The following is an 18,097-nucleotide window of genomic DNA, read 5'->3' as shown; positions in this document are numbered from 1 at the left end:
ACCAAATTCAGTGGAAAGGCTAATTTCAATGATAACAGCTACTCAGCAGCAAACCCTGGATGCCAGATATAGAAATGTGGTTTGTTACTCTTCCATACCAGCTTTTTCAACAACATTTTCAGTATTTCAGGTTGAATAAAAAAAAAATGCAGGTAAACTTGCAGGTGATATAGAACAGTAGCTTTAGATGGTTTAAGGTCAGAAGAGACTGACCACCAAGAACATGGAAGTGACAGAACAAAACTAATTAAATCATCCAAGATACACACAACTGTTGTCTTCTAGAACACCAGGTAGTAGCCAACTGTTAATATTGTGTTCAACACATCCTTTTGGTTAGAACAACCAAGAACTTGCAAATGCTTTGTTTGTTTAGTTCTCTTAGGTAGAAGGAAATGACCTAATTTTTCTGATATAAATTTCACAGGCCAGTTACTCCAAAGAGCATTTGTATGAATGAAAACCACTTACCCAGAGGGACACTCAAAAAGGCTTTTCACACAAAAGAAGCCCTAGTGTCAAATATTTTAGTCATTATACCACAGAACAGCTGCATGTTTTCAGTGAGGTAGTGTCTGCAGCAAGAAAGCAAATTTGAAAATGTATATGCCAATGAACTTCTTTTGTTGCAATGTAATGAATAAAATTGTGTATAAATAAATTTTACCACTGACAAGTTGTAATATCTTAGAATATTCAACTTCTAAATAGTTTCAAATACAATCTCTTAATCTAACACCCTTATATACTGCATGTACCTGGTGCAGTTTTTCTCTCGGAGGGAAGATTCACTACTGAAACACAGTATTTGCCTTTCAGTTTGTGAGGACAGTGGAAAAGAATTTGTCCCTGAAAAGAGACTGCAACAGATGTACCAGTGCCATATTTAATAATGGGGCAACTCTTGTTGAACACCTATAAAAGCTGCAAGGTATTATGCCTCCATACCACCAAAGTCAGGACAGCAACATCATTTCAGTTCCCAATGGAATAGCAAAAGTCTCTGAGTCACTTTTCTAAACATAAGTTTAACAGCCTTTTCATACCTTTGCTGACAGACAGGATCTATCTCTCCTTGGCTCTTCTTTCAATCTAACTTTAGTGGATTCAAAGCAGTTTACACAGAAGAGCACTACAGGAAAGTCAGTAGCCATTGCACAGCCCTATCTTTGAGCGTCAGGTTACCACCTCAGGTGTGGTTAGACTGCCAACGCAGAGAGGAACTATCTGTAATTACATCTACACACACTAAGATGATTGAGAAAATATGATCAATGCCTGGCAACACAGCCTCACCAACTAGCAGAAAAATGCAGGCTGTTAACAAAAGGGAGTGCTATTGACCAAAAGGAACAGTATTCATTCATGATTATCACCACCTCCAAATTCATGAGCACACCACTGAGAGAACCAACAGTAGATTGAATCTACTTCCCTGAATTTTAAAGCAACATAAAGGAACATAACGGGAATTTTGGCTGCACTTTCCAAAGAGCATCTTCTCTCCCAAAGGGAAGATGATCCATAGATGTATCAGATTGGCTCAAAATCCAACAAAACACTTAAGGACTTTAACAGTAAGGATCAGCTGTGGACATAGCACAGGAAAAGCTTCCATAGAAAACCTTTCAATAACATTAAATCCGTTTGCAGTACAGCATCCTCCAAGCACAATGAATGAGCAGCTACTGGAGTCCCTGTCCAACATTAACAGAGTGAAGCCTGAAGGCAAGATGAAATCCTATTTGCAGCATGACTTTCAAAGTGCTTCCACATGCTCTGTGATGTCTAAAAAAGGATAAAACTGTGCTAGCACTCTCCAAACACCCAAGCTCTGGGCAAAATATAAATGCCCAAAGGCAAGAAGTTAAAATCCAAACCAATTTAAGACATCTTTTTTCTAACAAGAGAAACCAAGAATAAACATTCCCTTATGTGCTTGCATTAGTCTTCTCTATCAAAAAAAAAAAAAAAAAAAAAAAAAGGATATTAGAGTCTTACCTATATAAAATAACAAGCATTAGAAGAGACAAAGCCCACAACTTGCCTGCTACCACAACAGTCTCATGTATTTCACTTTCAAATAGAAAATCCTAAAGACAGCTGCAGCAACATTTATTAAGAATTCTCAGGTCTTCACTGAGTACAGATGAAGACCTCATCACCCCTGCAAAAGCCAGATTCTGGTCCTACTACTCAGTTATGCTTTGAGCTCCAAAGAATTACAGATAATGATTTTTAGAGAGTAGGCAAGGAAGATCATAATAATTAAGAACAGGCTAATCCTGTTCCCCCCCTCTCCACCCCTCCCCAACATATTCAAGTGTGGTTGAGCAGTTACACTATAGACAATGGACCACTTTGGAATTCCCACTGCAAAACTTAAAGAATATTCAGGTATATTCACCATCTTTCAGATTTGAATGTTTTCCTGTTCATTAAGCTTCTTCCCAAAATATCTCAATTCATCCTGCTCCGCTGAAGAGCATCAGGAAGAAAAGTCACCCCATTAGATATTTAAGGACATAGGAGACTGCATACTTTTCCTGGAATGTATGAATTCCCAAAAAATACCCAAGACAGGCGTAACAGGATACTCTCCTTCAATAGCACAAAGTCCTATTCTTTCTGTGAGCAAAATACAGTACCACCCACTAAAGCGATGACTCTACATCTGGTTTATCTTGTTCCCTCACAATGGCATACTTCCTGTCTCTATCTATTAAACACCAGTTAACACCCACTCTGCATCTCAAGCCTTATAAAAATTTCCACTTTGTCCATATCAAGGCACACTATTTCAGACAATAAATTCTAGTCAAGTAAGATAAAAGGTCTCTTAATATCAAATTGTTCTGAATTTAAGTTTTCACCTCATTGCAAGTTCTTTTAAATCTACCATTCTGACCATTTACCTTAAAAGCATTTTTTCCAAAGAACAAATTAAATTAATTCAGTGAACACAATTAAAAGTAGACTATTGAGTGTACATAAGTCCCATTATGATGACAAGATGCAAAGATTCATCCATCTCTATGCTTTTTCAGCACAGAATAGGCCAAAACCTTTTTTGACTTTGGGTACATGTGCCCAGAATAGATGAATGCTTCATTTAAATACAGGAAGCACTTGTCATTAGAAGTGCAAGTCCTGACTGAGAACTTAAAAAAAGTCAGTCTTTTAACAGTGTGAAGTGGTTCACACCCTTTGTGCTCAGTAAAGGATTGAAAAAGTTTGACTAAAACTAAATGCCTAGAAATTGAGCACTCTGCTTTTCAACTGGTGTAATGCTAAATGATGAAAAAAATCACTATCCTCAAACTTACAACTCTGTTCTCTCCTAGACAGTGTTAAACCTTAATCTAAATTCGAGCTTTCACAGAGCAATTACTTTCAAAGCTTTGGCAGAACACCATCTCTGTTTAGTACTGAATTACAGTTCCTTCCTCTTAGCAGAAAAATAACTCAAGACAAAAATAAGCAAGTAGCCATGAACTAGAAACGTTGTATACAATTGAGTATACGTAAAAGCACACAAACAACTCTAGCAGGGTAATGCAGGGCATTAACCTCGTGTGAAAGTTCTCATACTTACCACATACCTACACCAATCCACAACTTCACAAAATATGCAACAGTCAGCTTAAAGAATTCCACCCAGCAACATCACATCTATTAGACAGAATTACTTTAAGCACAATACAGTGAAAAACTAATGAAAGGTCCTTAGATGCCAGAACCATAGACTGTGTTCCTTGAACATGGATATTTAACCCATTAGCTTTCCTCAAGCATCATCTGCTTCCAACTTATTGTAGATCTACTATCATTGTACCTTGAGGAACAAAGGGGAGCATATGCAATAAGCCACCCTATTTATATTTATATTAATTTTATGTTTATTTTTACACTGGTATTTATTAAGTATTAATAATAAATACTATTATAAACTATTAAATTATTGTTTCTTAAACAAAGAGGAAGGAGAATTGGGCACAAAAAAGGAAATATCTTTTTATAATACTCTGATAATCTGGAATGAGTTACCAGAATTTTAAAAGGTAATTTCAGTTTCCTATGCATTAATAGTCTGTAATATACACACAGAAGATCATAGCACAGAGACATTCCCAGAAGTTAGCAAGTGCTTCTAACCTCATGCACAGGTTGAAATCCCAGGTGTTACTTGAAAATATTTTCAGTTATCAAGAGTGAGGAAGGACTGCTTTCCAAGCACAGCCCAGCACTTACCTTAAAAGTCAAATTGTAACCACTACACCTCTAACAGAGAGAACTGAGTACCTTTCCATGCAATCCACGAGGTCTAGCTATTTCTGATCTTCCAGAAAAATGAAGACAAATATTGTATTACACCTCTAACTTGCTACATTATTTATTCCAAGTAGATAATAATGTGGGATATCTCAGACTGATTTTCCAAGGCATTTGTTACGTGAGCCATCTGGTTTTAAGAAAAAAGCCACATCTTCTGCAATGAGAGCTGACTGTAAAATAGGTCAGTGTGTAATGAAGCATGTCCCTACGGCTTATGCTTGCCAACAGAAACCCAAATAATAATTCATGACAAGAGTAGCTCATGGATATCCAGAAGAAAGGCAGAAACTCTTACCTTAACAGGAAAGCTACACTTGCCAGTACGAACGCCTTCTTCATCAGTCTGCCACTGATGAGGCCTGCTGGCCTCTGGAACATAGACATCTTTCTTTCTCCTAAAGCTTTGCCGTAATTTGTTCATTTCTCAGATTTTCACGTCCTAAAAGAAGAAAAAAAGAATACTGCAAATAGGCACCAAACACACATTTAGCCACTTTGGGCCAACCACTATCATGACAAATGACGCTGTGGAAAACCTGAGCTTTCACAAAGATGAATGGAAGGGGCCTGTGACAGGATAATATTTCAGACACAGATTCAGAGAAAGATGGATATTTACTTCAAAACAGAAAACACAAATCCACATTACTTGTTTAATATCTTTGCACAGCAACTGAAGCATTAGACCCAGAAATAACTATTACTGGAAGCATATGGTTACCTAAAATAGCTGAGAGAGAAGCTCTGAAGAGTGATGCACATTAAATCCTGCCTCCCCAAATTTATACACCTACCTAAAGCAACCAAGCAGGACACCAACAGCAAAAGTTTCCAAGGCACTCATGCAAGGCAAGGATTCATAGCTCTAAAACTGCTCCTAAAATCAGGTGCTTGTGCTGTTACATTAAGTTCAAGAGATAAGTTCACGCTTTACTGAGGGGAACAGTCCAGCCCTTGCTTAGTATACTGGTAGAATTCTTACAGTTAAATGAAAAATGCACTTCTTCAAAAGGGGAAGACAGTGCTTCAAACACACTTCTGAAGTCCAGAATTCAAAACTTTTTATACACTATGCTTTTATGTATCAAATTCTATATACAATCCAATCTACGCTTTAGACTTGCTCATTTTTTACTAGATTCAAACTACAATTAGCCGAGAAGTTATCAGAGAAATTACTACTAATAAAAACACCTGATATTCACCTAAAGAAATAAAATCATATGGGATACAAAGTGGGGGATACTGAACACATTCTGAAAGGCTTCTTGAGATTTGGTTGTCTTTCTTGAAAAATAAGCCTTCTCACGATCATGGCATCTCATTCTGATTGAAAAAGAAAAGATGCTGTAGAACGCAAGTCAACAAAATCTAATTTGTTTACATATGCTTATATCCCATTAGATTTAATAAACTACAGAATATAGATATTTACAGGTGTCAATAGCTGGCCTTTGAATGAAAGCTTCTTTAAAAGTTGGAATGCCATTTTAAACCTTGAAAAGAACTAGTATCTTCCAGTCAAAACTGTATGACCTGGATGAGAAAAATCAACACATTCCTGTTTGTGGTATCCAACATTTAAGAAGTTTAAAGTTAAAATGCAACTATTTCAAAGCTGAACAACAGTTAGAAATTAAAAGCATTATGGAAAAATCACTGCCCACCACTAATTACAAATACTAAATTGTTTTATATCTTGTGGTGCACTTTAGCCATTCCCAATAACAAAACTGTGTGTGTTTTGTTTCTGACTCCCTAAAACTTCCTTCAGCAGCTGTTACTTTCTCCCTCAAGCAGCAGATAATTAAACAAGCCAGTTCCCACTGCATCTCAGTGGCATAATACTGGCTAATTTCGCTACAATCTTTCATCTTTCCATCATCTATTAAATACTGTAAGATAAGTAATAATTCAAAGATGTACCTATGGATACATACATGTACGTATTCATATGTATATGGATACGTATATGTATATGTATATAATGAGTGCAGATTCAGACCCATATATTTGTGCATACACAAAATGTAAATACAAAGTGTGTAAAATGAGAATTCTTTAGAATCCTGAATGATCTTTTTTAACCCTTTCAACACAGATCTCAAAGCAAGATTTCAAGGAATACAAGACACTACTTACCAATTGAATTCCGAAAGGGCCTCAAAGAAATTAATTTATCTGACTATCAAATATTTCATTACTATCACCAGGACTGAGCAATTTAAGTGTGGTGATGTTAATTGTTTAAGTGCATATAAGCATGATAGTCACATGCACAAGTTCAGTGCCATTTGAATTCCATTATCCCTGGGTCTTGTAGCATTCTGGAACATTCTTTCAGCATATGGGATAATTCCTGAAGTATTTCTACATTAGAAAACAGCCACACTAAACAGACTTTTATAGCAAACACTGTGTTCAAAGCTGCTTGATGAGCATCTGAAAGCAACAAGGTGTGACACTCCAAGCAAAATCCAAATGCAAACTTAGTGATAACTTGGGATGTACGCCAAAGGCTATAAGGAACTGTCCCTAGCAGGTACCTAGAACAGGAGGTCTCTACAGGCAGTGTAAGTGCAGGCATGGAACTTGCTGAAGGATTCTCAATCACAATTATCTAGCTATAAAAAGAAGTGTTAACTTCATTCCTTCACAGCTACAAAATGCTTGTCATAACTAGGAACATAAAATATTTTCTTGAATTTACTCAAGTAGATTTAGAGATTAGAATATGTGCAAAATAAAAAACATCTGCATTTCTTACCACTCAATAAGCTGAAGCAGCTCTGTTCTGCTTTCAGCTAGGACAGTTAATTTTCTTCCCAGTAGCTGGTACAGTACAGTGTTTTGGATTTAGGCTGAGAAAAATGTTGATAACACATTGGTTTAGTTGTTGCTAAGGACTGTTTACACTAAGTCAAGGTCCTTTCTGCTTCTCACCCCACCCTACCATTGAGTTGGCTGCAGAGCACAAAAAGTTTGTGAGGGGACACAGCTGGGGGAGCTGAGCCCAGCTGACCACAGGCATGGCCCACGGCATATGGCACCCTGGAAAACTGGGGAAGGGGACATTCAAAGTGACAGTGTTCATCCTCCCAAGTAACTGCTGTGTGTGACAGAACCTTGCTTTCCTGGGGATGCCCAAACACCTGCCTGCCCATGGGAAGCATTTCATTAATGTCTCGCTTTGCTTGCCTGTGTGGCTTTTGTTTTACCTATCTTTATCTCAACCCATGAAGTTTTCACTTCTGCTTTTCTGATTCTCTTGCCCATCTCTCTGGGAAGAGTGAGCAAGCGGCTGGATGGGGTTTAGTTGCCATCTGGGGTTAAATCATAACACTCTTCTATAAACTTTGTTTATTTTACAAGCTATAAGCCATTTTGAAATCTCTGAATGTGCAAAGACAATTCTCAAAGTTTTAAGAGGAGCTGCAAAGCTTCTATTCTCCATCAAGGCTTAGGGAGGTATTTCAGCAATATTAGTTATGTATTTTGTTTCACAAACTGCAGATGAAGGACTCTGTGATCAGTCTGAAAGAATCAGAATTTCAGTGGAGGTCATTCAATCACCCTGGGGAGGTGAAACATACTGCAGCAAATCTCTATATGTCACATCAGCTCATAAGGACAGACACCCACTCTTGTCCCTGGTGCAGACTGGCAATGCCACATCACGATGAACAAAACCACTGCTCCAGATGCTTCAGTGAAAAGTGCAGAAATCTGGCCAGCACATGGCTGACAGCCCAGCTACCCGACCTTGCACTCCAGTGAGGGACAAATGGACAAAGATACTCCACTATGCCAAAAGAGGCAACAGACTCTTAAGCAGATACAATTAGATGCAGTAAGGCTCATGTGTCAGTTTTGAAGATCTCAAGGTAACTCCGAATCTCAAAAACTTCAGCGAATAGCAAAGCAAGGACTGAGGACAGCACACAACCACTGTGCCACTTGTGAAAAACCGCAGTGTAATTGCCTTATCATAACATTTGTTTATGTGAGCATTCTGTCAGGCTTCTCCTCCCGGGCAGTACTGGTGCCCACGAGACTGACGCCTTATCAGACATTTATTCTGACCAGGAATCTCAATCCCCAGGGGAGGATAAGAATTAGAGTTCCTCAACTACATTTTGTATGAGAAACTGAAGTGGCATTTTGCCCAAAGTATTTCCTTTTCACCAAAAACCAAACCCATTTTCCTACATGTTCTAATTTTGAGGTCACACTGGCAACAAACAGTTTAAAAATAGCTTATTCTATCTGATAGAAATGCTGAAAACCAGCAAAATTAAGTTCTTGTCAGGCAACCAGCAAGCTCTCTCCAATGGCCACAATTTGGTTTTCTGAAATACTGGACTCATTAGTAGTCTGCAAAACAGTATGTCCTATAAACACCAATTTTGCTGGTAACATGCATGTCAGGACAGCATAACTGGAGCTGTCACCTGATGGGAAAGTGTTAGAACAATTCACACAGGCTGCATATTTGAGGATTCAGGAGAATAGCATGTGAATTGCTCCAATTAAGTGCTGAAATTTTTACTAATTTCATCTGGAACTCAGAATCTCTAAAGAGATATGAGTGAGCAATTTCTACTTGAATTCTTTGTAGGGCACTTCACATTTCCATGCAAGCTCTGTGTGCTTGCCAACACAACAGACAGCAGCCTAGGCTAGAATAAGCTATCAAGGTATTTTCTACTGACAGCATCATTTACCATAAAAAGTTTGACACTATATTTTGGGATTATCTAAGGTGAATGTTACTGAATTCTGATTTTTTTTTTTCATTTAGCAACTTATTTTTGTCATGCAATTAGAAGTATTTTAAAATCACCCAAGATACAAAACAAAACACCAAAACCTCTATTTCCTTTTCACTTTTACAAAACCAGCTTAGATCTAAAGAAAAAGGACTTTGAAGATAAACCTAGTGAAAAGTCAAGATAGGAAACTCAAAATCTAAAAACACAACACTACATCAGGGACAAACTGCCAACAAAAGCTGAAAGCCCTGAGCCTTCTGGAGAAATAAGGAAACAGATCCACATTGGGTCCTGATACACTTCAAGGTTATCTTACTGCAGACAGCTAAGTATCTGAATGGTCATTCCCACTGGAGAAAAAAAAAAGCAACCAAGCAAAACAAACCCCAACTAAACAAAACAAAACCACCCACACAACATGAAATTCTCCACCACCTTTGTAATTCAAGAGATTACAACATGAGACTAGACATTAGACTGTTTCCCAAAGCACCTTCCTACAAAAGGGATCAAAAAGACAAATTTAAATTTATGTTGCCATTTATTTTTATGCAAATTTATGTATTTCGGAAACAGAGCTCCAAAGGCAATTTAAGGAGAGTTGGAGCATCATTATTCTTCTGACCAACAGAAAAACTACCACTTACACCTCTATCAGTCCACTGACAGCTCAGGGGTAGAGTTGTCAGAAACAACAGAGACAGAAACAACACTGTCATGGATAAAAGTGCATGTTGAAGCACTCTTGGCTTCACTGCCTTGTGCATCACCAGGTTATGGCTGCAGAACAAATTACTGTAAGATAAACCAGCATGTTAATTCATGTCTTGTTAGCTGCTCTGCTGTACAACTGTGTTCACTTTTACCCTTCAGTGAGCACAAGCCAGCAATTTACCCTTCAGTGAGAGATGGGTAAGCTTTCATATTAACTGAAGTTAGGTCAGGAGGAAGCTGCTGATGATGCAAATTTGGAGCTTAGCTTTGCAAGAGTTTACCCATGTAACCATATCTTTAGACAAGCAATTCATTTACACTGTGGATAGCTGTTTCTTGCAGAGCAGTTGCTGCTACTGGTCAATCCAATCCAAACTACAGAATCTGCAGGATAGAAGGACAATATGGGTACCTGGGTACCCAAACTGCATGCACAAATTCAACTAGTTAGATTTTAAACTAAGGTGTCCTACATATCTCACACTAAGCAACTACTTACAGTTCCAACTATCACGACAAAGAAACAGCACAAACTTTTTTTATCTTTCTTATTAACTCTAGCCTTCAAAAAAGTTATTTAATCTGCATTCAATTATCTGTTATCTTTTCTGTTCACAGTGAAAAAGGATAAAAAGGGGTATTAAGTCTTCAGTCAGTTTTTTAAAACCATTCAGCAGGTTTGGGATTACTATCCATTTTCCTTCAGAATTTAATACTGTTTCCTATTTACCAATTTAGAAAAAATATAAGTCATAGGTCAAACAAGGGCAAAGTACTCTCTGCAGCCTGCAACAGATGCAGAGTACCCAGGGGCAGGAGGGAACACACCCCCACCCCACACACACCACCCACTCCAGGTGTCATCCTCCTGACTTGTAGTACAAAGTCCTCCTACAAGTGTGAACCACCAGGAGTAGTATTGACACATGAACAAAATTCCTAGAAGTATGCACTTCAAACAGCAGGGAAATACAGTTTTAAGAGCAAGGTATTATAGGGATCACTCTAAAATTTACAAGCCTCCATATCAAACAAATTCAATAACTTAATACTATCAGGTTAAGTAATTTAAAAGAAAAAAAAAAAAAGTGTCATTCATACCTGTACTGCCTGCTGGCCACAAACAGGTGAGGGCTAAATAGCTGCACAACCATCTGCTTCCCTCATGTGCTCTTCCCCAGTGAAATACACCTAATACTGCTGAAGGGCCAAGCCAAAAAGAGCCTGAAACCCGGAGCAAAAACCTCATCCACCTCTAAAATTTTTTTCTCACTTTTCTTGACATCAAAGCTTTCTGGATCAGGATACATTCTTCCTTCCTAAGCCACCTGATAGACCTAAGAGGAAATGCAAATAATCTTAATCTTGTTGAAAAAAATGTGTTTACCTAACCTACTTAGTAGGAAAACACTCCAGAGACATTCCTTCACATGGCTTGAAGATCTGTATCCTTAGAAAACTCAGTGCCTCTGAGTTCTTGTGCAAGTACAACCTGGTCACACCTGTCCACAGACTAATGTTTAACAGCTATCTTTTGAGGATTATGAAAATCTGAATCATACCATGAAATCTGCAATGGTCTGCACCAGGAAATGTGAACAGCCCACACTTCCATATTCCAGAAGTGTATTTCACATTGCTTTTTCCAATAAAATAAAGTTCACCACTGCCACTCCAACATTATTGTAAATCTTGGCTATAACCAGGACACAAGGATATCAGTGAGGAAATATGCTTGTTTCAAGTCATTCTCTTGGGATGAGGTTTGGGTTTGGCAGGTTTACCTGCAGTACAAACACAAATAGAAGTGGTTCAAAACATTTTGATCTCTTTTGCTCTCTAATGTGCAATTTGAGCCCCTAAATTTAAGATGACAATGCAAGAACATTTCATTATAAAAAAAGAGGCAAGCTAGGAAAGTGAGTCGATTGCTGCCAAGGTAAATAGTCTGTCCCTGTCTATTATGAAGCTGCCAGGATGGAGTTTTACTTCTCTGAAAAATCCTTATTAAGCATTGCTGCTAAGCAAACGTTCTTCCCTCCTCTCCCACTTACACAGTACAAAAACATGTAATGTCCTATCTCTCCAAGCCTACTGTAAAGGTTAGCCAAAACTTGCTGCAATTGCCCTGCAACAGCTTCTCTGCAATTATTCACCAGCACAAGCACACAGAGTACCCTTATCTTCTAAGGAAGAAAAGGTCACTCCATGTGTCAGATTCTGAATGCAGAACTTTGAGCCTTTTTGTAAGTTTAGATCCCATAAAATCTAATTAAATCCAGCACTGTCACACTGAAGCAAATGAAGGCATGTAACCGTATGAGCATGCTCGCTAAAACGTTAACAGCCCTGTTTCGCAATACAGGCTGACTAACCACATTATTCACCACATGGCTTTCCAACTCATTCACCCTTTCATTACTCAATTAACATCTAATAATACAATACTACAAGTAAGCATTCTATCAAAATATGCATAAAGGTGAAGCATTTCTTCATTTGTTCAGCCAGCAAACATGTTGTGTTATTACTATTATTTAGTTCCAATTGAGGGGATTTTCCTTGAAGATAAATTATTGGATATATAACTAAAAGTCTACTGAACCAAGCATAGCAGCTGTAAAAAACTCACCTTTCAGCAGTGAAAGTAATATTTAGATCATACTTTGAAAATACAGTAAAAATGGCAACCTAAAACTCTTTATGTAAGACCAAAGAGATCAGAGCTGTGACAGTAATGTCTCTGACAGCATTCTTTGAAATCGTGATGCATTATCATATGATGTGAAGTACAAGACATCCCCAAGTCCATCAGATTTCTGGCTGTCTTATACCTGAACTAAGGTATCATGTGAGCACTTCATAACTCATTCCAGAGCACTTGACAATCCTATTTGCACCACAGATGAGGGTGGAAGAAGGGGAAAAAACAATGTTATGACAGCAACATTTTACTGGCAACAGCCAGACTTTAACAAAAATTGCAAGCAGCTTATGAAATACCAGGAAATGAAATAAAGAACTGTACTCCAACAAACTGGTAACAATTATGTGGCTAAAACATTCAGCTAAGAAGCAGCCTTGTCCTAAAGCATAGGATTTTGTAAAATACACTTTTCAAACATAAATATCCCCACAGACTACAGCAATTAAACACAGGAGTCTGTATTCCACAATATTATGTAACAGAAGTATCGCCAAAGTAAACATTCAGACTCTTAAACTGTCACAAAAATACAAGTTTGATCATTGGAAGGCAGAAGTTATTCCTAAAGACATGCAATGCCCCTTCTAGCAGATGTAAGATAAATCATTTGCCTCTCACAAACATGTGAAATTCAGCAAATAAAAGAGAGCAAGCCTCATTTTCTCCATCAGTAACTATTCTAAAGCAAATGTCCCAATTAATCAGACACCACAGCAACTGCAAACTCTGACTATGGTCCTAAACAATATGCTAAGAGGTTTAAGAGCAGAGATATGAGGCAGTAATCCCCTTGTTTTGTAGGCTCACTCTAAAAATACCCTGCAGACTGTCAGTCACAGTGGAAAGCAGGTCTCCTAAACACTTGATGTGATACAAAGTGAGTTGAATTATATTATCTATAATATCTGAAAATGAGTAGAAGTTTAGTAGAGAAACACTAGCTATGTGCTTTAAGGAAGCAGTTCAAGCAATTCTGCTTTGCAGCTCATCTGCACACATGTGAATAATTTTAACTTACCAAGCCATGTAATTTCCAAGTGAATCATTTACATTTAGGGCAGCTAAATATCAGACAACTCAACAGTTATCAAACATGAACATCTTGGTTGAACAAAGTATCTTTACGAATACACGCTGAATTTCAAAATGAAATTAGATATAAAAGAAAGGACAAAAAGGGCTGAAACAGCCAAAAATATGTCCTTTAATCACCCAATTCCATGAACTGCAGCTTGAAGTTAGGTATGTCAAATCCCATGAAAATAAATGTATTTCCAAAATTTAAAAAATAACATTTTACAAATAAAATAAATGTTTTTACTGGTAGATTAGTCACAAATCTTAGATTTTCACACTGGACTTACTTCTGTAGGACCTATGAGTATTTTATAAGCAAATAATCAGTGTAGACTAAACAAGGCCAAACATCTGCTGCCTAGTACCAGACAGGGTCGAATATAAATCAATCATACCTTTGTGCTCTTGACCTGATTGCTCCCTACCTACTGGGAGTCCAGAAGCATATGAACACTGTATTGTTGGTTCCAGCTCTTAGGTGAGAGCTGAGAGCAGACAAAATGAGCTACAGATCAGAGCAGGTGTTTCAGGAACCCACTGCCCTCTAAACCAGATCACTAGGAGGATATATTTCAGCAAGATTTTTAAAATATACTTGTATTCATAGCGAAGCTTTAGCCTCGGTTCATACACAATGTTTCACTAAAGCCACAGCCACAGCATTTTGGACAACTGATCCTGCAACACTGCTCTACACCAGCCCACAGCATGGTCCAGCCCAACACCCACGTGCTGGAAACATTAGGAACAACAAACCATAGATTTGCATCAGCTTTAGGAGAAGCTTTCAGTGGGAATAAAGAGTAATGCTGCTCAGTCTGTCAGCAAGTAGGATCCAGGTACAGAGAAACTAGGTAAATCCACATGAGTAGTAGCGTGCTCAGACACAAAACAGGGAGGTAAAGAGGGCTCTCCATCACAACCAGCAATGTTCCCTTCATTCAGGTATGCTCTCAAAAGAAAATAGTTCAGCAACTGTTTACAGGTGATGCAAATTGTTCTGGAGTAGATTAAACTCATTTTAGAAATACAAGATCATTTCACAGGAAGAAATTATTCTGTAGTAACAGCAGAGAAAACCACATGGAAGAAGGGTAAAAAAGTCACAGTAATTATAAATAGCAATGAATATTGATTTAGTTATTATTACTGTCTAGGAAAGGTCATAACTCATGTTTACTCCTCTAAAAATTGAATTGCCAAATAAGCAAACAGTAGTAAGAATTATTAGGAAAGGAGCAGAGCAAAGCCAGCAAGATGTGGCAGCATAAGATCAGACTGCACTCAGCTTTAGTACCATACAGTTCTTCTAGTTAATATACCCTCCCTGAAAAGAAACTGGAAGGTGCAGGAAAGAAGCAAGGATAAGGAGGATAGCAAGGACTACTTAACACCTTCAGCTCAAGGACAGATTAGATACATCAAAGGTCTTCACCTCAGAAAACCAATTTTCTAGTGGAGAAAGCTACAAAAATTACAGTATCATAATGTTGGAAATAAAAAGCGAGATGATTTTCCAATTTTTATGTTGCAGGAACTGTGAAAAAGCAATAGAGTTCTCTAGCAGTCCAGGTTTCAATAAAAGAGTATTTCTCTTCATAATACAAAAATCAAGCAGGACAATTCTTATCTCTGGGAAAGTTTAAAAACTAAAAACAGAAAGGAATTTTTAAAAAGAATCTCCAAATAACCCAGATGAACTATATAATTAAAACTTCCAAAAGTTATCGCAACCTATAGTGGAGATGGCGCAGTCATCCATTTAAGGAATCACTCAGTCCAATCTGACCAGCTGGGAAGTCTTACTTCATGTCTTAATCTTCTTTTCTTCCCAGGATCCAACACTGACCATATCAGAGAGAATTACTGTGCTATGGAGCCTTTGTTGTGAAGCAGCACAGCTCCCAAGCTGGTGTCCCTACAGGGCCAGTCCAGCTGGCCACACCTCCGTGTTGCAGCTGTCACAGCACCACAGCAGAATTGTTCACACCCAACTGCTGCAGCACCAAGAGCTGCCTCGCTACAGTGTAAGGAAAGATCTCCCTTTCCCAAACACTCACAAGAACACGTTTCCACAGCTCAAGACATTTAAATGAAATTAATCTGTATACTCCAGATAGTTCACAAAATTTGAAAATTATTGTGGCAACAAACCCTGGGTGGACCAGTCAATCCCAATTAGGAAATGAAAATTAGCTTAAACTGCCACGAAGTGTGTCACTCAGAGGATGACAGATGACTCCTTGTTACACCATTATTGCACTGGGCCCAAGCACTCCACTCAGTCACTGCCTGGCAGCTGCTACATGGCAGCTCAAGACACTTCAATCGCTCCCATCCTCCACAGCTAAATATAATTAAGGCCCTCTTATCTGTGGGTTTTCTTCAGCTTGTTCACGCTAAATCAACCACACTTTCGACTGCAGCCAATGCAAAGAAGGAGGAGGGCGGGTGACACAAAAGGCATCTTTAATATTAATTTAGAACTCAAAGTGAAATCGTGAGGCTTTGTATCAAGCTTTTGTGAAAAAGTGGCAGGTTTTAATAATAAAAATGAGCCCAGAGAAAAGATACAATAATTTTTTTCTGGCTGTCAGAATATCAGAAAAACGTTTGATCATCCCTAGTTAAGCCTAACAGAAGAAGTTCACTTTCACATAAAAGATAGGCAGAATGTTTTTAGGAACTCACACTGGTGTCCATCCAGCATTGCAACTGTGGGTACTTCTAAGAACATAATTTTTTCTTTATATGAATCTTACTTATTATAGTAGGCATTAATGTATGCATTTGTACACCTGTCCAGTGCAAGTTTTGAGTTGTTTCATAACATTTCTCTCATAATAACTCTTTACAAAACACTACGAGGAACTAATAGAATTATTTTCCAAATCCATTTGCTTTACACAAATATAATCAAATCAGAAGCTAGCTTAACAAAGTCAAATACAAGCTGTAAATTCTTTTAAGCACACAGAATACAATGTTTTCTGAACTTCCTCACCAGTTAAATACCTTTAAAATATTTTGCATCCTCTCTAGAGTCTAATACAAGCCACATGTTTCATCACACACAGAACTCAAAAAACATTTAAGGAATCTCTCACCATACTCCCTGTGAGAGGTGTCTAAACAGAGACTTCCAACACAATTCCATCTTTCTGGTACCATTTTGTATACAGACAACAAACATTCCCTATGATGACACAGCATATAAACTTCACTTCGTGCCTAGTGTTTCCCATGTCTGTTTACTGCAAATCCATAAGATCTAAGCATGACTTCAGTGATTTTGAAAACTATATATAGCAGCATAACTAATTAAATATCTTCAATAAGCATTTACCTTCATAAAATCCTGATGTATGCAATTATGGGGGAAAAAAAACATTCCCCAAACCCCAGTGTAGTAGAATCAGTTACCAGAACCATGTTCAAATGACAGCAGCAAGAATATGTTCACTTGGTGGCTTACTTTTTTCTCCCTGCTCAGATTCTGCTATAGTACTTTTCCTAAAAATCCCTCTCTTGAAGCTATAACCATGAAGTCCAATATGGGCTGCAAAAGGTTTCATCTGTGAACTTAAAACATTTTCTCCCTGTACCTCACAAGACAATGTTTTTTTAGACAATTTCAAGAAATTTCTTTTAAAGAACAACCCCAACAATCTGGAACTATTATGCCATTATACCAACTTGCCACAACTCCAGTCAAGGCTGGATTTTTTTATATTCATGGCAACAGACCTGAAGCTTCTCAGACCCACATGAAAACCTTTCATCTTACTGATTTCAATGTTTGCATATTTTCATTTGGGGTAGGAGGTGAGAAGAGGGAAGGGCTGATCTCTATGGAATTAAGTGATAAAAGGATACATTGACAGTCTGCATTTAAGGTTTGAGGTTTTTTGGAATAACTCTAAGTAAAGGTTTTCATATCTGCTCTTATAAACAGATGCATACTTCCCTCCCCCACTCCTTCCTATCACTTGGCATTTAAAGCCTTTTGCTTGTGAAGATAGTAATGATGCTTTTTATGGAGGCTGCAGATAGGAATTCAACTGCTATTGCTACAAAATCTCACAGTTTTTTAAACACTGATAATAATCTCTCAGACATTTCCTTCCACAGAAGTTACCAAATTTCATGATGGTCATTCAAATTAGTAACACATTATTTTTGACCAGCAATAATATATTATGAATCCACAACTACATGCTCAGAGAGAATTATAAAGCTTCAGATATCAATAAATCCCAGGGTTCCTCTTCAGATTGTTTTGGTTTTTTTTTTACTTCTATTGAACTCAGTGAACAGAAAGTTCAGTTATACAAATTTACTTAAAGTATTCCTAAAAATAAAAATGTATTTCTCTAAATAAATAACTCTGTATACATCCAAAAAGATGGTTTCTACCCTTTTCACCTAAAAGCAAATTAATAAGTACAAAATTCCTTCATGATAATGAAGATTTTTTAATGAAAGCTTTAAT

General features: G+C 37.6%; 1 protein-coding gene across 25 annotated transcripts in view; it reads right to left on the bottom strand.

Moving 5' to 3' along the window:
- NUMB (NUMB endocytic adaptor protein) overlaps positions 1 to 18,097 on the bottom strand; it is a 91,309-nt gene that overhangs the window by 29,791 nt on the left and 43,421 nt on the right. For 23 of the 25 annotated variants that reach the window (XM_079308013.1, XM_079308016.1, XM_079308025.1 and 20 more), the window contains exon 2: positions 4,631 to 4,774. In XM_079308013.1, the coding sequence (XP_079164139.1) occupies positions 4,631 to 4,756 (126 nt within the window). In that variant the 5' untranslated portion in view covers positions 4,757 to 4,774. Of the gene's footprint in view, positions 1 to 2,407; positions 2,484 to 4,630; positions 4,775 to 18,097 lie in introns of those variants that run through there. The other 2 variants (XM_079308020.1, XM_079308015.1) reach the window with 2 other exon arrangements.

The sequence above is a fragment of the Erithacus rubecula genome (genome assembly GCF_903797595.1).
Source record: "Erithacus rubecula genome assembly, chromosome: 6".
In the NCBI taxonomy this organism is placed as follows: domain Eukaryota; kingdom Metazoa; phylum Chordata; class Aves; order Passeriformes; family Muscicapidae; genus Erithacus; species Erithacus rubecula.
This window is presented reverse-complemented; position numbering and strand designations above follow the sequence as displayed.